Below are 26,194 nucleotides of genomic sequence, written 5' to 3' on the forward strand. Positions count from 1 at the left end.
AAACAAGTCTCAAAAACATGTTCCTTCAAGAAACAGTCCTTCAGCTCGGCACACTGTAGCAGGGTGGTTACACACCCTGGCCTAACTCACAGCTGGAGGAGCCTACTTAAATCTTTCTGGTGACATCTTTAGGGTGTGGGAAAATTTCCCTAGCACAGAATTGTTGATAACTGTTTGAGCATCAAAAATGCTCAAAACAGGGAATTTTTCAGGAGCATGTCTGTCTTCCCCATTGAATGGTTGCTCGTAGCAGTGCGAGGGAGAGTTGGGACTGTGCCGGCAGGTGTTGGGTGAGGCGAGGGAACAGCTGGAACAGGTGGGACACGCTGGCACGTGTGCAGATGTGGGCAGGGCAGACCTGTACTTCTTAGGCAAGTGGACTGGATTACTTTGTGTGTTCCTAGCTAAGATTTCTATCCGTGCCTAATTCTGTTGTTTGATCTGCAGGTTTGTTGGAATTACAAACAATTGTTTGATTTAATCTGACCAAAAAAATTAGGAAATAAAAAAAAAAAAAAAAAAAGACTTGTAGGAGGCAAAATCCATCTCTTTTTTGTTTTTTAACAAAGGAATGTTTTAATACAAAGTAGAAGTATCAAAGGGAAACCCTCTGCAATTCACATAGTAGACGTAATGGGAAACATTCTAGAGTTTGGGCAGGAAAAGCACCGTATCTTTAAATTTATATCTGCGCCCTAGAAAAGGTGTCCTGTTACGCGTAAGTAACCCAGTAAGCGCTGCTGCCAGAAAGTGAGCGCCTTCTGACACTTCCCGACTCCCGCTCCAAGGGGATGAGCATGCGCTCAGTGCCCGGCAGTGATTGCGTGGCTGCCGGAGTGACCTTTCACACAGCCCTCTCCAGGCAGGCTTAAACCCTTGGAATGCGCACCGCTCTTCCTCACGCTCCCCCTAAGCACAAGACAAGAAGCAGGACCGCACTCTGACGCCAGACTCCCTCTGCAGCTGAGCTCATTTAGCACCAAATCGCATCCTGTTTCACAGAGTAAGTGCTCAGGTAACCCCCACCTTCAGGCAGTAGCAGGGATGGGGGCAGGTGCAGTACAGGCGTGGGAAGAGTGGAGTGGGAGGAGAGAGGGGTGGGAAAGTAGGCGGAAGCTCTAGGATAAGTTTCCCCTTACATTGTCCACAGGCGCGTATAACCCGGCCAGGGCAGTTTTCTTCAGTTTGTTCAGTGGATTTGTTTGGTGGACTGGTGTCAGTTCCCTTGTTCCTGGGTGTCATAGGTTAGCAAGCAATAGTCCCGGAAGGGATGTCCTTGCTAAGGGTGCTTACAGCTTCCTCTGGGATCTGATAGAACATGCGAGAGGAGCGAGATCGTTGCCCGCATTCTCCTGATTCTTATCTCACAGCAGATAAACAGTAATGAGTATTTTGGACCAAACCCACTACACTAGGCGAGCTCCCAGCTCTGCAGGAAGGAGGCAGCGGTGCTTGCTGGTGCAGAGGCAAACAGGGAACAACTCCCCTGCACCTTGTCCCAGCAGTGGGACTCGGATTTTGTGGAGCATTCCCCTAGAACTGCGTCTGTAACTATTTCTGCTCAGCCCTGGCAGGGCAGTCACCTTTCTGGCTGGTGTCCTCACTAGTGCTAAACCAGGCAGCATTTGCTACTTTTCCTGCACGCCGATATCAACCACTGACTGTGTGTTGATGTGATTCAACCTATGTTTGATTTGGTAAAAAAGTGAGGCAGAGAGGGAGGGAGGAAGGCTTCCAAGCTCCATTAGTTCAAGTGTCACTGAAAGCTCTAGTGCAGCCTTTAAAAGGCTTGTATTCATTGTACTGACTGAGCATGCTGTATCTAGTAATGTGTGTGGAGAAGTACTTTGGGGTGAACATCACCATTGATAGAAATCAATGTTCCGAATGGTTGAAACTCTCAGTCAGCAGTACTCTGTGAGAGACCACTGTGGTATCTGCATTCATCCGCAGGTCTGTCTTTTCTGAATCAAGCTCTCCAGTGACAGTCTGCTGTAGCTAAAAGCAGCCAGCCTGTTCTGCTTCCTGCTGCTCAGATAGCCTTTTCCAAATGAGAATACTGCAAATACAAGGAAGTCAAAAAATGGAAAATGTCTCAGCCAGAAATGGATTTGAAATGAATTGAAGATTAAAAGTGAGCAGAGCATGTTCCTGGGGACAGGAAGGGTGTGCAGAGGAGCAGGCATGCTACTGCACCAGGTGAAATAGCCTGCCTCTTTTGCTTCAGGCTAGCAAGAGCCAGGCAATGAGGTACTTCCATGCCTTATTTCAGAGGAAAAATTCTGTCCAGATTAATATTTTCTGGTGGAAGGCTGTTGGAAAGTGATGCACGGCTAAACAGAAATGACTGGGAGAGACACTGGGATTAACTCAAGGGACAGTTCTGTTGCTGGGGTGTTGAGTGTATGACATCTAGGTACAGTGGGATGCTAATGCAATTTCTTTGGTCTAAAGAAACTCAGAAGCAAGCTGCACATACTGACACATAGCACAGGAATTGAGGAATATGAAGATACTAAAATAAAGACGTTTTTAAGACATCCTTGAGCTCTGTCATGCTAGGTCCTCTGCAGGATAGCAGTGGAGTAAACTGTCTCAAAGCAGCCAAAGTGAACTTGCTCATAGTGATTAATCAGACCTATTAAATGATTTACTGTGTACTGCAATACTTTCCTATACGTCACACTTGGTTCCAATGCAGTGCTTTAACAGACCTGCAGTTCATTCCTCCCTCTCTCAAATTAAACTTTGTCCCCTTTCTCTTTTCTGTGCATATTCCTTTTGCACTGTTTGTCCAGAGCACTGCAGGAGCTGGGAGGTTCCAGCCATGCTCCCTTGCCAGGCTCTCCTGCCTGCTGTGGTGCTTGCACTCACAGCCCTTCAGGCCCTTGCCTCTGACACCTTCATCGCAGCCGTCTACGAGCATGCCGTCATCCTGCCTGATCCCACCGAGGAGCCCATTTCCCCCGATGATGCTTTGGCCCTGATGAACAAAAACATGGATGTCTTGGAAAGGGCCATCAAGGAAGCTGCCCAGAAGGTATGGGGGTGCCGTGAGGGTTGTCCATCAGTGTTTTTCTGCTCCTGCTGACCCTCCTGGTTGTCTGTTGATGGGTGTCCTTTTAACGGAGCCTGTTGTGACAGGGTGCCCACATCATTGTGACTCCTGAAGATGGCATCTACGGCTGGCGATTCACAAGAGAATCCATCTACCCTTACCTGGAGGATATCCCTGATCCGGTGGTGAATTGGATTCCCTGCACTGACCCCTCAAGGTGATTCCTTCTGCAGTGCTTTATGTGATTTCAAACTATTATCTCCTGGAGTCTTGAGCAGTTCACACTAAATGACTGAGAACTGCTAATGCCTGTGACGTAAGTTTTAATTAAAATTGAGTATGAAGGTAGTTACATGGTTAAATATATAGCATGTCCATGACTAATTGATAAGGGAAACATTAAATTTTTTTTTTTTTAATTAGACACTTTAAGGAGAAATTCAAACAACATACAGAATTTGGGTTACTAAAAGTTGAGTAAATGTCTTTTTTCAATGCCAGAATATCCTGCTTCTCATTCTGCTTTTGGTTTTTCCACACTATTTTGAATAGAACTGACCGTAAATTATTAACACTAGTATTTCTTTGGTTTTCTGGTTTATTTGTCCTTTACAAATGATGTGTTGAAACAAAAGCATACAGACCATTTTTGTGGGCAGCCAAGAACTAGTTGCTGAGCAGATAATAAGAGGTGATGAGGTCAGTAGTTAAAGTCCAAACTTCTAAATGATAACAACACAGAAACTTTTAATCTTGGTTTTCCACAATTAAGGCAAGATAAAGTCTGAACTGCTAGAGTCTCTGTGCTGTAAAACATGATCTGTCATTCAAGCAGCATATGCCAGCAGTGACAAGCCAACCTACAGCTGAGCACTGGACTCTAGACTTCTACAGCAAGTAATAACTGTTCAGCCATGGAATTACAGCCGTGGTCTGCCCTTTTCACCACAGCTTTCTACACCTGCTTGATGAGGAGGAGCTTAGAGCATGTTATTATATCTGTGAGGATATAATAACTCAGTGCTTCCAAGAAGAAGAGTCACAATGGGGAGTAGCGTAGGATGTGCAACCTTTTCCTGAGCTATAAGTAGCTAAAATATACCGTCTTTCAGTGAAGGTGGAGTGTGGGGTGGCAGCGTGTCTAAGCAGGTCTTTATTCTAGCGCATCACATGGTTTTGCAGAGGTGATCTGCATGCCTCCTCTGTTCCAAATCAGGGGTTTCACTAGCGGCTTTTGGGACTATAACACTTGCCATCAGTGTCTGGCATGCCTTATTCCTTGGTGCTGTATGTGTATCTTGCATGGTGGTGCTCCTTGTGCGACCCACGCACACCTTGCAAAGCCGTAGGCATTGCCACACTACAGAGGGGGATGGCTGCTCTCTTTATGGCCTGGTATGGGTGCTTCAGAGGTGCTGCCAGTTTCTGGCACATGGACCCTGACATATCTTGAAATTAATAGCCCACTGCTCTTCATGCCATGGTTACAGGTCTGTGTGCTCCTGTCCATGGGAGGAGATGAATTGCTGAATTGCCTTGACCATAGCATCTGCACTATTCCACAGCTCAACTCTGCTTAGCGTGCTAAGGGCCCAGAGCTGCAGTCCTCAGGTGTCAGTATGCCTGATCCTAAAATATTCGCTTGTGTGACACCAAGCTAGTGTCTTCCTCTGCCCAGAGATGTCTCTCCTGCCCTTGCCCAGCCTGAGGTTTATCTGTTTACTGCAGAGCATGTTCCAGGTGCTGGAGGGGACTGTCAGGCATGTCCCTGCAGAGGCCAATGGAAGGTCTCCAGGACCTACCCCAGGGTGCAGGAACCAATCTGAGGAAGCACTGCAGCAATTCTGTCTATCTGCCTACCCTGCCGTGGCTGCGGGGTTGGAGGTGCTGCTGGTGTGACCTCAAGCACCTCGGAGATGGACACCACTGACAGCACAAGTTCTGTTAATTTTTTTTTTCTCCTTCCCTAAAATACATTAGATTTGGTCCAGCACCAGTGCAGGAACGACTCAGCTGCATGGCCAGAAATAACTCCATCTATGTGGTTGCAAATATTGGGGACAAGAAGCCCTGTAACTCCAGTGATCCCAAATGCCCCAGTGACGGTCGCTACCACTACAATACAGATGTTGTCTTTGACCCACAGGGGAAACTGGTGGCTCGTTACCACAAGGTAAAGTGGCCTTGGAGAGACAGGAACTAATTTCCCACTACTTCCAAAATGTGTCAATTTGAGAAGAGAATTAGATGCCAGTCATTGTCCCCTGCCAGAGTTTTGCTTCTCTTTATAATTTAAAAGAATATCTCTCTTGCTATGAAACATTGATGCCAAATTTGTGTTTGCTGTCATGTTTCTCAGAACAGACTGGAATGAAAAATGATTGCTCTGGTGCAATTTAGGGGCATATGGTTTTGATTGAGTTCCTCAGTTCATTAACTCACTACTACTGGAAATTCTGCTGCTTGAGCAGCTTCAGTTTTCAGTGCCAGCTTTTCACCAGGCTACCACTTCATGTTCCAGGGTTTCAAAATGTTCATCTGTATTTCATCATAGATGAGTAGTCTGATTTCAGAGAGGCAGGACCTTTTTTTCTTTATGCTGTTTTGGCACAGTTTTTGCACAATGGGAATTACTTGAACAAAACAATGGATAGGTGTAAAAAGAGATAAAGACATTAAAACATTTGCACCCAATGACAGTTCTTCTTTCAGTATTAAGTATCTACCTGCAAATTCCATCAAAGCTGTTTATGAATCATGTGCCAGATAACATGCCAATGTGGCTAGAGTGAAGACAGTTTATTTAATGCACTTTGGGCCCAGTATTCATCTGGTTGTTCAGAGATGATGCCAAGATACCAATTTGTGAGCAAACCGGGTGAGTGAAACACTGATAATGCAAGTCTGTCGCCCAGCCTGCCATGGCCCAGGTGCTGAATTACAAGTTAAGTAAACTTGAACTTCTTTTCTGGCTTGGCGTCCATGTTTACTTCCAAACCATCTGGACATGGATAAAGGACTCTTAGTAAACATGTATGTGTAGGAAGAAGGAAAATGTTGGAAAGCTGAGAATGGAGAATGTCACAAACTTCAGTTTTTCTGCTGGCTGAGATCATCTGCCTTTCCCCCATCAGCACAGCCTTTGTTTTCTACTCTGCAGTGTCCCCAGTGCTGCCTTGTGCTTCATGCTGGTGCTCTGCACTTCCAGTGCTTCTGGGCATCTCCACACCAAGGTCACCAACTTTGTCTCTTGGCACCAGATCCCCCATGCTTCTCTTACATTACTATTTCTCTTCTAGTTGCATTTGGGTCACCAGAAGTATAAACTAGGTGGGGGGAGTGGAGAGATTATTCTTATGCAGATGACACCAACAGACCTGAAGGCAGCTGGCTGCTTTCCTAGCTAGATGCCAGGGCAATATGCAATATGTGTTCCGTATTTTGGGTACTATGATCATACAATTTTAGCCTGATTTCCTACCTGTGAGGGCTTCCAACATAGGTCAAAAATTTTCTCTAGTCATTCTGAACAGCTTTAGGGAATGACTCCAAGACATATGGTTAGTAAGTGCCTCTAACTGGTTTCTCTATTTTCCTTCCCCTGCAGTATAATCTTTTTATGGGAGAAAGTCAGTTTAATTACCCAAAAGAACCAGAAGCTGTCACCTTTGAGACTCCTTTTGGGAAGTTTGGCATTTTCACTTGCTTTGACATCCTCTTCTATGAGCCTGCCGTGGTCCTGGTGAGCAAGCTGCAGGTGGACACTGTGCTCTTCCCAACAGCTTGGATGAATGTCCTGCCTTTTCTGACTGCAGTTGAGTTTCACTCTGCCTGGGCTATGGGCATGCGTGTCAATGTCTTAGCTGCCAATACTCACAACACCAGCATGGCAATGACAGGTAATTTAATTTTCATTCTGTCGAAAAATCTTTATAACCATGAATCTCTTATTTCCTGTTCTACAAAGTGATTTTGCAGAGGAATATAATGTATTTATCTGGAAGGTGAAGAGTCTAGTCACCAAATTTTAAACCTGATGGATCTCGTTCCTACTGGTTTCATACAAGACATAGCAAAACCCGTAGTGTTTTCTTTGCCCTAGCTTCTTAGGATTATCCTTTCTTTTAATGGCTCTAAACAAGTAGTAGGTTACTGCCCTTATACCAGAACAGAAATATTTGAGGCTTTTAAGGCTCTTTTTCTCTCCACTTCTAAGTCTATGAGTGAATGCCAAACTGTAAATATACTCGTAAACCATATACATGGTTGCATTCATTCTGGCCAGATGAAAGACTTATTTGTATAGCTATATTTAACACTGTTGCGGAAAACCATTAAAAACACATATTCAGGCCTGTTGTAGTAACGCTGCTAAGAAGTCCACATCTTCATTTTAGAATGTAGCATTGATTTTTTTAGACTCAGCTTACGGAATAGTATATTTCAGTTAGAGCAGTACCTTCACTGAGATGTGCAACCACAGCACTGTCTTGGGACTTCTCATTTGAAATGCCTGCCAGGCTTCTGCAGTGATGGGTATGACAGACCTTTGATTCCCTCTGTTGCTTGGTACTGCTCAGATGTGAATCACCCATGTGGGGAGGAGTTCTCAGCCAGTGTAAAGGGGCTTGGATAATTGCTCTCTCCTTCTGTTCACCAGGACAGGCTTGTGATACTTGCCTGTGTTGTGTTTTGGATCATCTCAATCAGTAGATGGTCCTTTCACATCAATCAGCCAAGAAAAAAGGAATTATCAACTCTATTGCATACAGGAGAAAAGAAAACTGAGGAGGCCACAAATATAATCATAACATAACATAAAAATAACCAAACATTCTCTGCCTTTGGCTATACTGAGCAGACCTCATCTAAGGGAATAAATGCTATTCTTTGCCAAAGCATGAGCTCTGTGTACCAAGTTTCTAATGGTCGCCTTTGATGAGACTAAAATTACTGTAATCTGTGTAGAATAGTGGATAAGCCATCAGTAGAGCCACTTAGAAGGACAACATGATTTTTTAAATCCTTCCTGGACTGACTATTGCGCTCTCCTCAGGGAGCGGCATTTATGCACCAGCTGGAGCCAGAGCGTACTCCTACAACATGAAAACTGAAGACGGTCACCTCCTCATTGCCGAACTGGATGCACACCCTCGTCTTTCTCCTGCCTCCCCGCCTGCTGTCAGCTGGAACTCATATGCTTTGAGTGTTGAAAGATTCTCACAGAATGACCATGAATTCACTGGAATCATCTTTGAAGACCCCTTTACTTTCACTGAGCTCACTAAGCCTGGGGGGAATCTCACTCTCTGCCAAAAAGACCTCTGCTGTCACTTGAGCTACAAGATGGCAGAGAAAAGAGATGATGAAGTTTATGTGCTGGGTGCTTTTGATGGCCTTCATGTTGTTGAAGGACAGTACTATCTGCAGGTAATTCCTTGGAGAGGGTTACTTACTTTAGGAAGCTTATTTACAGGGAGAAACCTTCAGCTCTGTGATGGAAAAAGAGAAGACAATGACCCTCTTCTACACTGGAGTCCTAGTGCCCTGTTTGTTAGTAATGGAAAGAAGCTGCTAAAACTTCCAAGCCTATTTACCTTCAAATCCAACAAAGCCAGTGGAGAGGTCTCTAAATGTCTTTTAAATGTCCAGAGTGCACTCACTATTTTTGGGGGTGTGAAATATTGGCTAAATTTAAGTTCTCTTCTGTGAATATCTGCAGTAAATGTTCTGAATCTCCTCTGTTCACAGAATCAGAGAATAGTTAGGGTTGAAAGTGACATCTGAAGATCACATAGTCCAATCCCCCTGCCAGGGCAAGATCACCTAGAGCAGATTACATAGAAACGCATTTGTGTGGGTTTTGAGTGTCTCCAGAGAGGGAGGATCCAAGACCTCGCTGGGCAGCCTGTTCCAGTGCTCTGCCACCCTAAATGTAAAAAAGTTCTTTCTCATGTTGAGGTGAAACTTCTTATGTTTGTATGGCCATTGCTCCTCACCCTGTTGCTGGGCACCACTGAAAAGAGTCTGGCACCATCGTCTTGGCACACACCTTTGAGATATTTGTATATATTGATGAGATCCCTTCTCAGTCTTCTCTAGACTTAACAGGCCCAGCTACCGCAGTCTCTCCTCATAAGAGAGATGCTCCAGACTCTTCATCGTCTTTGTGGCCTCGGCTGGACCCTCTCCAGTAGCTCCTTGTCTTTCTTGTACTGAGGAGTCTGGGCACAGTATTCCAGATGTGGTCTCACTGCATCTTCATCAAAGAGTTACTGTTAAAAATCAGTTGATCATAGCTATCTTTATGAGATGCTCTGATAAGTTAGAGTCACAGAGATGTTAATTTTTTGTCATTATCCAAATCATAGCAATGAAGCTTACTTAAATGGCTTTTGTCTTTTAGTGGAAATATCCTCTCTTCCTCTCTTTTAATCAAATATGTGGGAAGACAGTGAGTTACATCCTGGTTGTATTTGCTTAAAGCCATATTTGAAAACATCCTTTGCCTTCATAATTAAGTTATTGTGCCAGCAGATTATACTTTTTTTTAGTTACTTCTGTCTGTCAGCATGGCCTTTGTGTACCAGATGGTACAGACTCCGGGATGTGAGACAAGGTGTTATCCAGCAAACAGCTCATCTAATGCTTTTAGGAAGGTAGCTTGAATAAATTCAGTTCTTGGTGAGCTTAGTTGTAAAATTTATTTCAGTGGTTATGGAAGTTGCCAGATAGTCTCTGCCAGTATTGAAAGTTCTAGAGAATACAGGAATTTCTACTCTTCCTTTTTCCCTCAGTATTTTTTCATTTCCTCAGAATATATTCCTTATTTCTCTGCTTATTTGCATTTCAACACAAAACTGTATTTGCTGATGAATAATACTTTTGATTTTTTGCAAATATGCTTCTTTCCCCAACACCAGACAACTAAAAAACTCTGTCACCTATCAGCAAAACCAGCCAACATCCTTCAAATCATTCCTGAAACAAAGGAGTGCTAGCCCTATTTCATATTTCCTCATGAAGACCATAAACATTTATCAGCTGGATAATTAGCTCTCAGGACAAAAGGGAAACAGCATTTTGATTCCTATTTTCCTCTGTGGACTGCAACTACTAACACAAAACTGTAACAAAAGATGCTAACTTCATCTCCTTGGCCTATATTAACTAGGATTTGGACACAGAACATCTAATTCAGACTTCCCATAGACACCAGGCCATCTAATGAAGTGTCATTAGCAACATGTACAAATATCAGTAAGAGGGCCTGGGTGTACACTTGTACTTGTGGAGGATTTTGTTTCATTTGCCTAAAATTTCCATTCACAAACACATCTTACTAAGACATGTGGGAAAGAAACCTTCAAATAAGATAACTGGCAATTGGAAGAATTAGTGGAAGGGACAGGATTGGGCTTCAGAGATTAAATAAAGTGCTCTGGCTACACTTACATCAGAGACAATCTATTCATAAAATAAGACTAAGGCAATGCAGGTCTGGGATACTCCCAATCAGATCAAAGGGTGAAAAAATAAGCTACAACTGAAAAGAAGTCACCTAAGGATTACGAAAAAGATCCTGTGACTCTCACCTACTCTGACACACATTAGCTTTGATAACACAAGGCTTTCCTACCAGTGTTTCTGTCTTGCTAAATACCTTCCTGTCTCCCCCTCCCCGCAGATCTGCACACTGCTCAAGTGCCCAAGCACAAACCTGAGCACGTGTGGGCAGCCCGTGGAGATGGCTCAGACCAAGTTTGAGATGTTCTCCCTCAGCGGCACGTTTGGCACCAGCTACGTCTTCCCAGAAGTGCTGTACAGCGGGGTGCAGCTGGCCCCCGGGGAGTTCGAGGTAATGGGACACCCTTGTGATTTGTCAGACATCAGTGGTCAGAAAGCCACTACAAGACACAGGAGCAACTTAGTTATTATCAGTGTCCTCTGTCCTCTGCCTTGAGTTCAAGGCAGCTTTATTTCTGTCTGATTTTCCTGCTTGTATTCATACAGTAAGTCCACCCTGGCAATTCTCTTCTTCCCTCTTCCCCCAAAACCTCTAGAACAAGATCTCCCTCAGCACAGAAATGTAGTTCTTCTCAGGTGTCCTGCTAGCTCCAATTGAGACTGGAGCTCTCTCAACTAGATCAGCGTTAATGAAGATAGGATTTTGTGTTTGCCATGCAGTAGTGCTGCTGTGATGATGCTCCTGCTTATTTTCCTTTTTCATAACCAGGTGCTAACTGATGGACGTCTGAGAAGTCGGGCTCCTACATCAAAGCCAGTTTTGAGTGTAACACTCTTTGGGAGGTGGTACGAAAAGGACCCTCCACACACACATCAAGCTTCACCATGATTTCACTGCAGATCCTTTAAGACTTCATCTGCTTGTTTCTGTAATGCTAATTAATCACAAATAATGGTAATTATTACTAACAATGGTAATTAATACTAATATTCATATTATAATGGCATTCTATTTCTCAAGTTGCCTTATCTAACAGCATAGTCACTGCACATTGATTTATTGACTTGATTCTGCAGCAAAAAGAAATATTCCACTGGACTCTTGTGTATGTGTTTTTATATGATAGCTTTGGTCAGCATAAGCTTGGCCTTAACACTGGGAACCATAGAAAATAAATTCCTCTGACTTTAGTGCTGTGAATTCAGTGGATTGTGCCCCAGTAAAAACCAGCCTTTAATTATTTGAAATTTTTGGTGGAATATTAGAAGCCATTTCCACAACGCTGTTCCCACCCCACTTCTGAGCACTCACTTTTGTAAACAGGAGATTAACAGAACCTTTGAGGATTCTTATTTCCTTTGGAAAAGTAAACAAGTCTCAAAAACATGTTCCTTCAAGAAACAGTCCTTCAGCTCGGCACACTGTAGCAGGGTGTTACCACACCCTGGCCTAACTCACAGCTGGAGGAGCCTACTTAAATCTTTCTGGTGACATTTTTAGGGTGTGGAAAATTTCCCTAGCACAGAATTGTTGATAACTGTTTGAGCATCAAAAATGCTCAAAACTGGGAATTTTTCAGGAGCATGTCTGTCTTCCCATTGAATGGTTGCTCGTAGCAGTGCGAGGGAGAGTTGGGACTGTGCCGGCAGGTGTTGGGTGAGGCGAGGGAACAGCTGGAACAGGTGGGACACGCTGGCACGTGTGCGGATGTGGGCAGGGCAGACTGTACTTCTTAGGCAAGTGGACTGGATTACTTTGTGTGTCCCAGCTAAGATTTCTATCCGTGCCTAATTCTGTTGTTTGATCTGCAGGTTTGTTTGGAATTACAAACATTGTTTGATTTAATCTGACCAAAAAAATTAGGAAATTAAAAAAAAAAAAAGACTTGTAGGAGGCAAAATCCATCTCTTTTTTTGTTTTTTAACAAAGGGAATGTTTTAAATACAAAGTAGAAGTATCAAAGGGAAACCCTCTGCAATTCACATAGTAGACGTAATGGGAAACATTCTAGAGTTTGGGCAGGAAAAGCACCGTATCTTTAAATTTATATCTGCGCCCTAGAAAAGGTGTCCTGTTACGGCGTAAGTAACCCCAGTAAGCGCTGCTGCCAGAAGTGAGCGCCTTCTGACTTCCCGACTCCCGCTCGCATGCGCTCAGTGCCCGGCAGTGATTGCGTGGCTGCCGGAGTGACCTTTCACACAGCCCTCTCCAGGGCAGGCTTAACCCTTGGAATGCGCACCGCTCTTCCTCACGCTCCCCCTAAGCACAAGACAAGAAGCAGGACCGCACTCTGACGCCAGACTCCCTCTGCAGCTGAGCTCATTTAGCACCAAATCGCATCCTGTTTCACAGAGTAAGTGCTCAGGTAACCCCCACCTTCAGGCAGTAGCAGGGATGGGGGCAGGTGCAGTACAGGCGTGGGAAGAGTGGAGTGGGAGGAGAGAGGGGTGGAAAGTAGGCGGAGCTCTAGATAAGTTTCCCCTTACATTGTCCACAGGCGCGTATAACCCGGCCCAGGGCAGTTTTCTTCAGTTTGTTCAGTGGATTTGTTTGGTGGACTGGTGTCAGTTCCTTGTTCCTGGGTGTCATAGGTTAGCAAGCATAGTCCCGGAAGGGATGTCCTTGCTAAGGGGTGCTTACAGCTTCCTCTGGGATCTGATAGAACCTGCGAGAGGGAGCGAGATCGTTGCCCGCATTCTCCTGATTCTTATCTCACAGCAGATAAACAGTAATGAGTATTTTGGACCAAACCACTACACTAGGCGAGCTCCCAGCTCTGCAGGAAGGAGGCAGCGGTGCTTGCTGGTGCAGAGGCAAACAGGGACAACTCCCCTGCACCTTGTCCCAGCAGTGGGACTCGGATTTTGTGGAGCATTCCCCTAGAACTGCGTTTGTAACTATTTCTGCTCAGCCCTGGCAGGGCAGTCACCTTTCTGGCTGGTGTCCTCACTAGTGCTAAACCAGGCAGCATTTGCTACTTTTCCTGCACGCCGATATCAACCACTGACTGTGGTTGATGTGATTCAACCTATGTTTGATTTGGTAAAAAAGTGTGGCAGAGAGGGAGGGAGGAAGGCTTCCAAGCTCCATTAGTTCAAGTGTCACTGAAAGCTCTAGTGCAGCCTTTAAAAGGCTTGTATTCATTGTACTGACTGAGCATGCTGTATCTAGTAATGTGTGTGGAGAAGTACTTTGGGGTGAACATCACCATTGATAGAAATCAATGTTCCGAATGGTTGAAACTCTCAGTCAGCAGTACTCTGTGAGAGACCACTGTGGTATCTGCATTCATCCGCAGGTCTGTCTTTTCTGAATCAGCTCTCCAGTGACAGTCTGCTGTAGCTGAAAGCAGCCAGCCTGTTCTGCTTCCTGCTGCTCAGATAGCCTTTTCCAAATGAGAATACTGCAAATACAAGGAAGTCAAAAAATGGAAAATGTCTCAGCCAGAAATGGATTTGAAATGAATTGAAGATTAAAAGTGAGCAGAGCATGTTCCTGGGGACAGGAAGGGTGTGCAGAGGAGCAGGCATGCTACTGCACCAGGTGAAATAGCCTGCTCTTTTGCTTCAGGCTAGCAAGAGCCAGGCAATGAGGTACTTCCATGCCTTATTTCAGAGGAAAAATTCTGTCCAGATTAATATTTTCTGGTGGAAGGCTGTTGGAAAGTGATGCACGGCTAAACAGAAATGACTGGGAGAGACACTGGGATTAACTCAAGGGACAGTTCTGTTGCTGGGGTGTTGAGTGTATGACATCTAGGTACAGTGGGATGCTAATGCAATTTCTTTGGTCTAAAGAAACTCAGAAGCAAGCTGCACATACTGACACATAGCACAGGAATTGAGGAATATGAAGATACTAAAATAAAGACATTTTTTAAGACATCCTTGAGCTCTGTCATGCTAGGTCCTCTGCAGGATAGCAGTGGAGTAAACTGTCTCAAAGCAGCCAAAGTGAACTTGCTCATAGTGATTAATCAGACCTATTAAATTATTTTAATGAAATCACTAGTTTCAGTAAAAGATACGGTCTGAAGTACCTTCTTCCTGTTTTGTCTATTTTTCTGAGCTCTTAGTGTGTTCATATGGGTACTCCTCTAATAAAATCCTTCTTTCACCTTTTTCAATCAGGTCCTGAATGATGGATGCTTGACTAGTAAGAAAAACCCCTACGGAATTAGTCATTACTGTGATGCTTTTTGGACAGTGGTATGAAAGGGATCATCTGAAACAAGACCCACAACCAACATACCTCCCCATGATATTTTCATAACTGAAGCTCTACACTGTTAATCTTATGTCCAAATGAGATACAGCATCATCTACAACACCAATTCCAATTATGTTTCTCATTTCTAGATATAAAAACTCATCAATGTGTTTGGTTTTGTAATAATGCAGCAATATTATTTTCTTACTACCATTTGTTGAGAAGAATCTATTTCTATATCAAAAGATTTCTAATATTTTAGTAATTCAAAACAGCAGTTGTTTTTCTGTTTTCTGGATTTTCATTTTTCCAACCCTCAGAAAACCTGAATTGCAGTCCAGAGTATACATTCCTATTAAAACAGCATTGCATATTTTTTCATTGCAGATTATTATGGGACCAGTAAATAAAATAGTGAAAGATGTGATGTGTGGCAGGTCTATACACATGCTCAATATTTCTTTATCTCTGGAATATGACTTGTGCTTACCTATGCCAGTCTGCTCTTTTACCACAATTAGACCTTTTTTTCCCTATTTGTGTTGCTTTGGTTTTATATCCTTTATGCCATTGGTGCATATAGGAAATGGCAACACATCATGGAAGCATCATGGAAGCTGAATGATGACTCCAGTCAAAGAGCCCTCCTGAAACAAAATGTGCCACCACTTTTTGATGAGAACATGATTTGAATCATTATTCATATAAAACCTCTGTTGAAACAAAACTTGGAATTGAAACCTCAAATTATTCTGGTTGTCACTTCTGAAAAACAGCTTGATGACACCTCCTGACTGCACTAGTTGCTATTCAGTGATGGAATTGTTACTGCAACCAGTAAACAAGCCACTGACTGACCTGGTATCTCATAGCAGCTCCTCCCTCCCATCTTCTCTTTTCTTTCTAGTTACGTAACACCAATGTATGTGAAATAAGCCTTGCCCTTCGCTCCTTCCTGTTCATGCTGGGTGGTGCTGCCCTGCCGATGAGTTTGCTGTAGGGATTAGGTGGTTTAGAATTCTATTTCAGACCAGCTAGTCCTGGTGAGACAGCACTGTTCACATTTTTGCTTCATCTTCTCCCCAGTGACCTATGTTCTTTTCCTGCTGCTGGACCATAGTGACCTTCTTTCAGCACATCAGTGTATAAAGATGTGCGTGTTCTGTGACTGCGTCCTTAAGAGTGGTCAGAGACCTCTGTTAGTCTAATTTCTCCTTCCTTCTCCCCACAGTGCTACCATTCCTTGTTTCACCATAGAATCATAGAATCTTCTGGGTTGGAAGAGCCCTTTGAGATCATCCAGTCCAACTGTAAACTTGGCATTGCCGCTGTAACCCCTAAACCACTAAGCCATCACACAGTGGCAGATCCAGACCCCTCTTAAACATCTCTGGGGCCCCACCACCTCCCTGCACAACTGTCTTGGGTTTTGAGACAAAACTTCAGGAGGAAACACTCCGGAGTGAGTGTCTCCTCTGAAGGGAAAAGGGCCTCCCCTTTTCCTCCATCAATGAGACAAATGGGTCACAAGAAGTGAAAGTGGGAAAAAGAAACCAAACTGTTTATTAGCACACAAACAAAACAGGGTAGAACGGGATAGAAAAAACCTCAAAATACAACAAATTCCCGGAGAGGAACAGACACATGGGCTCAGACCAGCTGGGGCCACCCCACAGGCCCGCCAGGGCCACCTGCAGGCTCCCTGGACTGGCGAGGAGGGAAGGGAGGCAGTGAGGGAAGGGGAAGGGAAGGGAAAAAAGAACAAGAAAAAAACAACAGAACTTTTTTACAGCTAGCTGGAACACAAAGGAAACCCAAAGAGCAGCACAGCGCTCCCGGCACACTCCCTCCTGAGCCCTGCCCAGCCCCAGAGCCCCTGAGCCCTTGGGCTGAGCCGTTCAACCGCCCCGCACTCGGTCCTGCGCAGCGTCCTTGGGCATTGAGCGGACGGTTAAGGAATAAAGCGGCTTCATAACATCACCCCAGGACAGCAACCTATTCCAATGCCTGACCACCTGAACAGTGAAAAAATTTTCTGATATTTAATCTGAATCTCCTCTGTCCCAATTTAAGGCCATGCCCTCTGGACCTCTCACTGCTGGCACATCAGGAGAAACCAGCCCTCACCTTAGTGCAAACTTCTCTCAAGGAATTGTAGAGAGTGATGAGGTCCCCCCTGAGCGTCCTCTTCTCCAGAATAAACAAACCCAGCTCCCTCAGCTGTTCCTCATAATACATGTTTTCTAGACCTTTCACAAGCCTTGTCGATCTTCTCTGGACAGGCTCCAGCACCTCAATGCCCTTGTTAGAGTCCCAGAACAGAACACAGTATTCAAGGTGCAGCCTCACCAGTGCTGAGTATAGTGGATGATCACTTCCCTAGTCCTGCTGGCCACACTGCTCTTGATACAGGCCCAGGTGCAACTGACCTTCTTGGCCACCTGGGCACACTGCTGCCTCATATTGAGCCAGCTGCCGGCGCTCCTAAGACCCTTTCTGTCAAACACCTCTTGAGCCACTCCTCCCCCAGTTGCTGTGACCCAAGTGCAGGACCCAGCACTTCACCTTCTTGAACCTCCTGCAGCTGTCCTTAGTCCTTCGCTCGAGTCTGTCCAGGTCTCTCTGTAGACCCTTCCTACCCTCAAGTAGATCAATGCTTCCATCTAACTTAGTGTTGTCTAGCCAGATTTTTACCCATCAAAGTTTTTTATGCTCTCAAGGTCCTCAATCCCATGTACTTCTGTTCTGGAGCTGGTGAGACACTGGGAGTGCAAATACTCTCCAAACTCCAGCACTGATTATCACTGCTGTGCATCATATGACCTTTTTTGTTTCCATATGTAAATAGATACTCACATGTGACATAACACAGTGTCATGTCTCACCTAATTACATGTTTATCATAAGCTCCAGGCAATGTTCTCTGACTCAATGGAGCTCATTATTATTGCTTCTAAGGCCACATTGTCTTAAAACTTTGTTCACTGCTGGAGTCAGTTACTGGGTGACCACAGACTGATCTCAGTCCAGCAAGGGATTATCCAGTGTGGTCCTCTTCCCATGCGTACAAACTCAGTGCAGACACTGTACTTGTTCTCAGGGCACCCGGGGAAAGGATCTGGATTTAAGGGAAGTTATGTCACCCAGGAAGGTCTCATCTTGCAGAAAGGATTCAGCAGGAGTGTGTGGCCAGTCTCAGAGCTGAGAGGTGGCTTCTTCGGCTTTGTTCACTGCTGATGCCGGTCTTCTGGATAATGGAATATGTGTGCAGGTACTGTAGGATCCCAACCCTGAATCTGGTGAGTATCTTGAATCCAGGATTTAGTTCAAGGCCATTGTGGTTTGGTTAAGGTGTATTTGTATGTTGAGTGTGTTCCTACAGAAGACTGGCAGAAGCCATAATGACACTAAATTCTTTTTGCTACAGAGATTGCATAACACTTACCATTGTGAAATATGTTATTGTGAGAAGTGAGTCAAGCGTACAGAAAGCAATCCTATGCAAGTCCACCCATTACCCACATACCAACTCACTCTGTATAAAGACAAGGCCACCGATAACAATGAACACTTCTTTGAGGGCAGTGCAGCAAAAACCCGCTTAGTTTGGTTCTGACTGCTGAATCAGAACCAAAGAAGGTAAGAAACTTGGGCAACCAGATACAAGTGATTTTTGTGAACGTGCAGCTGTAGCTGGAGTGATCTAAGAAAGCACAGTGCAATAGGCAAAATCTAGAAATTGTAGCTCCTATTCATGATGGTCTTCCTATGCCTTTGGGGACCAGAGATCTTCAGAGCTTGGTTATTGAGTGGTGGGTGTGCTGATGGTTTTGCTCGGACAACCAGCCTGCCCAGCATCTCCCCCAGGATGTGCAGCAGTACCCAAATTCCCTGCAAGTCTGAGCTGTGCTGAGCTGGGGTGGCATAGGTATTACCCATGCTGGGGGCTGGCCACCTCCTCCCCCAGTCGTGCCTGTACCTCATGCCCTTGAGTTTGGGCAGGAATGTGTCTGTGCTGGTCTCTGCTGCAATTTCCCAAACTTGTTTCCTTGCTGTGACCCAGGCTTGCCTTGAGCTGTGTTATTACAGCAATGCTATGCCTGATTTTTTTGTATATCTGGTAAATAACATGTTTCTTCAGCTGCAGCACAGTGGTGACTTCTCAGTGATTTCCCTGCTGTTGCTGTAAGGCAGAGTTGCTCAATGCTGGCAGCTCTCTTGCCTTTAATATTGAGTCTTTCCAGACAGGAGATTGCATCTCCTCCAGGTGTCAGCTTTCAGCCAGCCTGGGGAATTCCCAGGTTTTGTGCAAGACTTCCTCTTTTTAAAGCCTTTGCCTGCCTGAGGCCTCCTCTTGGGTGACTTCCAGGCTCCAGACATGGGCCTTCCTAAAACTTGTGCCTCTGCTGTGCTTTTGGTGCTGTCTGCTCTGGGGGCCTGTGCCGTGGACACCTATGTTGCAGCTGTCTATGAGCACAATGACATTTCAGAATCATAGAACTGATGAAGTGTTGGCTTCTCCTGAGGAGGCCTTGATGCTGATGGAGAGAATCAGTCTTTTGGGTGACACTACATAGTGAAGAGGAAGATTTTATGAGGGTAAAGAAAGGTTTTTTGATTTCTTGCTAAGTGGTAAATGATGAGTCAGGTTATGTTCCTTTACCCTCATGGATATACCACAGGTTCTAACTAAGGTTTTTCTAGGGATCATCTGAAACTATAGTAGTTATATTCTATTTACGAAACACTATGCTAGAAATTGATTTCCATGAGGAAAAAAAAACCTGCTTTCCATGAGTAATTTCAAATTGCTTATTCTGCAGAAACATCCCTTTGAAAGGACAATCATAAAAAAAAAATCTATTGTTGAATTCTTCTCACAAAACAAGCAAGTCTCTTAGATCTAGGCAGAGAGGTCAGCACAGTTCAAGGGATATTTTATATTGCAGTGTGAGCCCAGGGGGGAGGACACTCTCAAGGCACCCACTCCAACTATAATAAGCCATTGGCCAAAAGCAGGAGGTATGGCAGGATCACGTGTCTCATAAGCATTGCTGAACTATCTGCACTCTGAAGCTAGAGGGTCTTCACAGGTGGTCTGCCTTCAGCACTGGCTGAAGTTTTCACTGATGGCAGCCATGTGCACTAAGGTGATATGGAGTAGTGTGTCCTAACCAGGGGAGTCTGGGTTTGCCCCAAGATGGGTTTAAAAGCTTGGAGAGGGATGTGTAAATGAAGTAAGTGCTCCTTCCATTGGAGCTCCTTGTAGATTAACATTGTTTCTGACAAGCTCTCTTAGCCTTTTGCTCTCCTTTTATTTAAAGTATTTCATACTGGAAACAAGATCAAATTCCAAGAAAGGTTTCTTTGATTTTTGGCAGAAATATACTGTACCTTCTCATATTATGCAACGGAAGATAATTTCCAAGACAAACATTAGTTTTTACTCCTCCTCTTTCCATCTGGTTTATATTCCCCATGCTGATCCAGGAGCTGGGAGGTTCCAGCCATGCTCCCTTGCCAGGCTCTCCTGCCTGCTGTGGTGCTTGCACTCACAGCCCTTCAGGCCCTTGCCTCCGACACCTTCATCGCAGCCGTCTACGAGCATGCCGTCATCCTGCCTGATCCCACCGAGGAGCCCATTTCCCCCGATGATGCTTTGGCCCTGATGAACAAAAACATGGATGTCTTGGAAAGGGCCATCAAGGAAGCTGCCCAGAAGGTATGGGGGTGCCGTGAGGGTTGTCCATCAGTGTTTTTCTGCTCCTGCTGACCCTCCTGGTTGTCTGTTGATGGGTGTCCTTTTAACGGAGCCTGTTGTGACAGGGTGCCCACATCATTGTGACTCCTGAAGATGGCATCTACGGCTGGCGATTCACAAGAGAATCCATCTACCCTTACCTGGAGGATATCCCTGATCCGGTGGTGAATTGGATTCCCTGCACTGACCCCTCAAGGTGATTCCTTCTGCAGTGCTTTATGTGATTTCAAACTATTATCTCCTGGAGTCTTGAGCAGTTCACACTAAATGACTGAGAACTGCTAATTCTTTAATCTATAAAAAATCACAAGTACTGTAGAAATGAGATGCATCAAAAACAGTTCTTAATTAAATGGTGATGGGAATATGTCAGGTAAAAAGCATTGAGACAGCTTTACTCGCAAAAGGACAAAAATGAGGACATTTTGGGCAAAATAATTATTTTAAAAACATGCACAACTTTATCAATTCAAATCACTTGTGAAAGCCTTCTGTAAGTATAAGCTAATTTATTATCATGTTAGATGCATAGATCAGACAAGCTGATTCAGTCCTCAGTTCAGGTGTCTGAGTGATTTCTAAACCAAAATGCACAAAATATTAATCTAGATCTGAAAGAAATGTCTTTTGGAAATCCAGCCACTTGCACAGTCTCCTGTGTTACACACAGGGGTGGTCCCAATGTGTGTCAGCTGGGGACACCAAAAAGACCAAGTTCATGTCTAAGCTAAGCTTTTTTGTTCTCTTCTGAGGCCTTATGAAGCTAGATTTCAGGAGTCCTCGGTTCTATAAAATGCTTTTTAATAAAGGCTTACAGACAAAGATTATTTTAAAAGGCTAAAATCCTCTTCTGAATCAGGGCTTAGAGGTGCTTGATAATTTGTTTTTAAGCTATTTAAGATTTATGTCTCTGCACTGATTTATTCTCCTCTTTGCTTTATGAAGCTCTCCACATCTTTGTATGCAAGTTAGCTGGGAATTCTGTCCACACAGAAAATAACATTGTAAAGGGTACAGGAAAGAAGAACACAGGGAGACTATTTTTTAAAGATAAAAGAGAGTGGCAATTTAAAATGATGCTATAAACAGAGAAGAAAATGAACAGAAACTATGATTTGATCTATTGTTTTTTCAGCATCTGGGGATGTGCTTTTAATGGAATAGTAATTTTGAATGCATTTCTTCTACATGGGCACTTAAACTTCTAAAAGATTTTTTTTTCTTTCACTAAAAATGCGACAGATTTGGTCCAGCACCAGTGCAGGAACGACTCAGCTGCATGGCCAGAAATAACTCCATCTATGTGGTTGCAAATATTGGGGACAAGAAGCCCTGTAACTCCAGTGATCCCAAATGCCCCAGTGACGGTCGCTACCACTACAATACAGATGTTGTCTTTGACCCACAGGGGAAACTGGTGGCTCGTTACCACAAGGTAGGGAGGTGTTTCAGCATCAACCTCTAATTTATTATCAAGATTTTTTCCAGCTCTCCGGCACCGATTTCGGATGGTTTGTACAATAATTTTACATTTTTATAAAGTGACAACCACTCCAGGATGATTTGATGAAGGGATCTTATGGCCAGAAGAAAAACCAAGCAATTGCCTGACCAGCCAGACAAATTATTCCCAGGAGCACTGCAGCTGCAGAGTGCATGCCAGCTGCCAAACACCTGAGGGCTACATTTATGACAGTAAATGGTAAAGAAGTAGTGACAGAATTTTCCATACTCAGTGAATGTTAGCTTTTCCGTGATACGTTCCTAACCAAGTTAGACGGTGCTTTGCAAGGGATGTCTTGGATCTTGAAGTTTAGCAGCTAATATTGGATGGGCATTGCTTCCAGGAGGTAGATGGGGCACAGCCACCCCTTTTTTGGGGGGAGAGGGTCAACTGGATGGATGCAAACCAGCTGAGCCAGCCAGCTCAGGTACCTCAACTCCCAGTTATGCATTAAAGCCTATCTCAGACACAGAAGCTGTTCATAATCTTGCCTTATTTTCAGTTTCTAATATGCCATTTTCTTCACCTGCAGTACAATCTGTTTAGAAGAGAAACTCAGTTTAATTACCCAAAAGAACCAGAAGCTGTCACCTTTGAGACTCCTTTTGGGAAGTTTGGCATTTTCACTTGCTTTGACATCCTCTTCTATGAGCCTGCCGTGGTCCTGGTGAGCAAGCTGCAGGTGGACACTGTGCTCTTCCCAACAGCTTGGATGAATGTCCTGCCTTTTCTGACTGCAGTTGAGTTTCACTCTGCCTGGGCTATGGGCATGCGTGTTAATTTACTTTCAGCAAATACTCACAACACCATCATGGCAATGACAGGTGAGTTGCATTCAGGAACAGGGAAATTGTTCCCAGATTCAGAAGCAGGCAGAAATGTTTTAGACATAGTGAAGTCTCTGAAAAATAGTGTTTCAACTGGACTAAAGATCTTTGTGATGTGGTGCTGAATGTAACAAACAACTTCAGGTAAGAAAATGTTGAATATTCTGAAAAAGGTAAAATTAAAAAGCCCTTGGTAATAAGTTTTGATAACTTAAAAGTGAAATTTTATTTCAAAAAGATCACAAAATTTCACTTAAAGTTTCAGTGTCTCATTTAGAGGCAGCATTTTCTGTTTAAAATTCAATCGACAGTTAAATGGAGAAAAAATGTTTTAATCATAATGTAAAACCAAAAGGAGGATTTCTCTTGTATACTGACTAAAATATGCTCCTTTTTTTTGTGGCTGCTGAAGACTTAGAGATATTATGTTTTGCTTTGCTCTGAATATATATTTACTACCTATTTTTTTTCTCTTAACTGAAAAATTTACATAGTTGCATATGTTACCCTCCCCTGAAGCAAAGTGAAAACCAGAAAGGAACATTTTTGCCTGCCCTAAAGAGACTGAGCTGAGTTTAGGCCACAGCCCTGTGTTTTCTTCAGTGAAACATAACTACCCCCATGACTGCCTTCTTTGTCAAATATGCTGCTCTGAGACTTCTGATTTGTTTTTAAATGAACCTCTGTTTTAACACTAGGATGCGTATTTTAGCTGTTCTGTGCTTTGAAATTCTTCCAAAACTCTCAGTAATGTATTGAATAAATAGAGTATCACTGAAAAACAATACCAGTGTGGCGTGGGAGGGCGACTGGTGCCCTTGCCAAGCCGTGCTCTGGGTGCTGGCTAACAGAGGGCTGGTGGTGTCCTCGGCAGGCAGTGGGCTGTTCACGCCGGAAGGACCTGCCGCCTACCACTATGACAGTGCCACTGAGGAGGGACGTCTCCTGCTAGCAGAGCTGAGCACTCACCCCCGTCTTTCTCCCACCTACCCTCCTGCCATCAACTGGAGTTTGCATGCCACCAGCATCAAGAAATTTCCTGGAGAAAACGACACTTTCTTGGGAGCTGTCCGGAAGGATATGTTCACTTTCGGTGAACTCAGAAACAAGGCTGGAAATTACACTGTTTGCCAAGGAGACCTTTGCTGTCATCTGGTCTACCAGATGTCAGACAAGAGGAAAGACGAAGTTTATGTCCTGGGTGCATTTGATGGGCTTCATGGTTCTCTCATAAAATACCATTGGCAGGTAATTGCATTTTTAGAGGTGAGTATGGCTACATGCCAACCACTCAAAAACATTTGTCCATTACTGCATCCTGGGAACTATTAAACCTGTTGCTTGGCTGCTGAAAGCTTAGTGGTGTTTTACCTTCCTGTCTCCTCCTCCCCGCAGATCTGCACACTGCTCAAGTGCCCAAGCACAAACCTGAGCACGTGTGGGCAGCCCGTGGAGACGGCTCAGACCAAGTTTGAGATGTTCTCCCTCAGCGGCACGTTCGGCACCAGCTACGTCTTCCCAGAAGTGCTGTACAGCGGGGTGCAGCTGGCCCCCGGGGAGTTCGAGGTAATGGGACACCCCAGAGATCTTTGTTGCAAGGTTTTTCAGTCTGTGGTGCTGAAAACTGATCTGGCAGCAAAGTCCCATCCAAGAGTTGCTTTCTTTGGTTCTGCAAGCTGTAACCCAAGGGGAGAGATTTAAACAGATGGACTGAATCAATCCTTACTGATGAGAACATATCAGTCCTGGAGCTGAAAATCTCTTCAGTGCTTCCTTTAGCAAATCTGCCTTCCCACTTCAGGTCACAAATCAATAAACCACAGCTTTCAAGGAGCTATTTTCTACAGGTTTCTGATGATGGGAATTTTAGGAGAAAAAGAAATAAAATACTCTGAGAAATTGTCCAAATGAGAAAAATTACTTAGGAGTATCACATGTAAGAGCAGAGATTCTGTGCAATTAAGAATGTTTTCAGGGATTTTAGAGGGGTTTGTAAGGTTTATTTAATTTTTTTATTTGAAACTTCATCTTTTATTTTTGCCAAAACATTTTTTCATTCAAAAACCTTATATTATTTTAATGTAATAGGCTAGATGAAATCATAGTTGATTTGGAAGAAGTATTTAACAGCTTTCAAGAGACAATGAAGACAGTGAAAAAGACCTGAAAAATTTTAGGGGAAACAAGGGTGATTTTTTTTACAAGGTAGGAAATTGAAAAACATTGTTCACCCCGCATACTTGTTTTTGAATGGGACTTCTGTAAAAATATATTTATCAAAGAATGTATTGGTATGCTAAAGATATGATCATGGTCTTATTTTAAAACAAAATGTTGTGTTTTCTTAACAAATACATGCTTACCTTTTGTGACAGAGGCAAAAAAAGTTGTTACAGGTGTTCAGAGCTGATGAACAGTGATTTCAAATTGATATGTAAAAAGTAACTAAGAAAAGCTACATATGGTCAGTAGCCTGAAATTTTCTATTTCCATCTGAAAATTGTTTTGGGGCCTACAAATCAAAAAATGTATCAAATATGTCCTAGATGTGTATATAAACTTTGTTGCCTTGTATGAGTAACTAATGAGACCCTAACAAACTAGTTATTCTCACTCTCACCTTCTTACGAGGTAGAGAAAATGGTCTTTTTTCCAAAGATGGTTTGGAGGAGGGTTTAAGGACTTCTTGGTCCAAGGAAATGTGGGAAGGCTATAATGGGGAGGCTGTGGCAGTACCAGAGGGAGTTCTGTTTTCTTTCACTCTCATGACTGTTTTTAAAAGTGTTGCATCAAAATATTCAGCATCTATGGCCTACTCTTTCTGTGCTATGCAATATTGCCACTCTGTTAGAGGACTATTAGTGTCATTCTTTCTCTTTTCCACCAGGTGCTACGTGATGGGCGTTTGAAAAGCAAGCATGCCACATCGAAACCGCTCGTAACAGCGACACTTTTTGGAAGGCTTTATGAGAAGGACCTGCCACATCCTCTGCGAACTTCCCTGTAACACATCTCCTTATGTCAGTCACCACAGAACAGAGGGGAATTTCCTCCTGAGCCGTAGCAGTTACCCTGTATGATTCTTATCCTACAATACTGCACTTCTGCTCAACAGCGGTGGCAGTTGAGCCTATGTGGGACAGAGTGATGTGTTCACTCTGCTGTGCATGCCTTTCTAACAGTGCTTGAGCCAGTGCCATTATTTTTTAGTATGCAAGCTCTGTCACATGAAACTTCTAATGAGAAATTCTGTTTCCCCCAAGATATCATATAGATTGCTAGGATTACAGTAGAAAGAACACTAATACCAAAATCTGTGAAATGTGATCTGTCATTTATTGCAGAATAAATTCTCTCCAAGAAAGCA

The 26,194-nt window shown here is 43.8% G+C and overlaps 2 protein-coding genes across 6 annotated transcripts; both read left to right on the forward strand.

Moving 5' to 3' along the window:
- Nucleotides 1–994: 994 nt before the first annotated feature.
- On the forward strand, nt 995–26,194 carry LOC104690581 (pantetheinase-like). 4 transcript variants are annotated; one of them, XM_039569430.1, is made up of 9 exons: nt 995–1,003; nt 2,799–2,818; nt 20,236–20,457; nt 20,562–20,692; nt 21,739–21,931; nt 22,533–22,824; nt 23,702–24,075; nt 24,223–24,393; nt 25,715–26,194. In XM_039569430.1, exons 3-9 carry the CDS (start codon nt 20,245–20,247, stop codon nt 25,832–25,834), a joined length of 1,494 nt encoding a protein of 497 aa, XP_039425364.1. In that variant the 5' UTR covers nt 995–1,003; nt 2,799–2,818; nt 20,236–20,244; the 3' UTR covers nt 25,835–26,194. The 4 variants fall into 4 exon arrangements, with proteins under 4 accessions (XP_039425364.1, XP_039425363.1, XP_019141549.1 ...); XM_039569429.1 differs by lacking the exon at nt 995–1,003 and having other exon boundaries at nt 2,273–2,818; XM_019286004.3 differs by lacking the exons at nt 995–1,003; nt 2,799–2,818 and adding an exon at nt 17,851–18,034 and having other exon boundaries at nt 20,226–20,457.
- On the forward strand, nt 2,805–11,726 carry LOC120411723 (pantetheinase-like). 2 transcript variants are annotated; one of them, XM_039569431.1, is made up of 7 exons: nt 2,805–3,040; nt 3,145–3,275; nt 5,039–5,231; nt 6,666–6,957; nt 8,115–8,488; nt 10,746–10,916; nt 11,295–11,716. In XM_039569431.1, exons 1-7 carry the CDS (start codon nt 2,828–2,830, stop codon nt 11,412–11,414), a joined length of 1,494 nt encoding a protein of 497 aa, XP_039425365.1. In that variant the 5' UTR covers nt 2,805–2,827; the 3' UTR covers nt 11,415–11,716. The 2 variants fall into 2 exon arrangements, with proteins under 2 accessions (XP_039425365.1, XP_039425366.1); XM_039569432.1 differs by lacking the exons at nt 2,805–3,040; nt 5,039–5,231 and having other exon boundaries at nt 3,187–3,275; nt 11,295–11,726.

The sequence above is a fragment of the Corvus cornix genome, chromosome 3, assembly GCF_000738735.6.
Source record: "Corvus cornix cornix isolate S_Up_H32 chromosome 3, ASM73873v5, whole genome shotgun sequence".
Taxonomy (NCBI): Eukaryota; Metazoa; Chordata; class Aves; order Passeriformes; family Corvidae; genus Corvus; species Corvus cornix.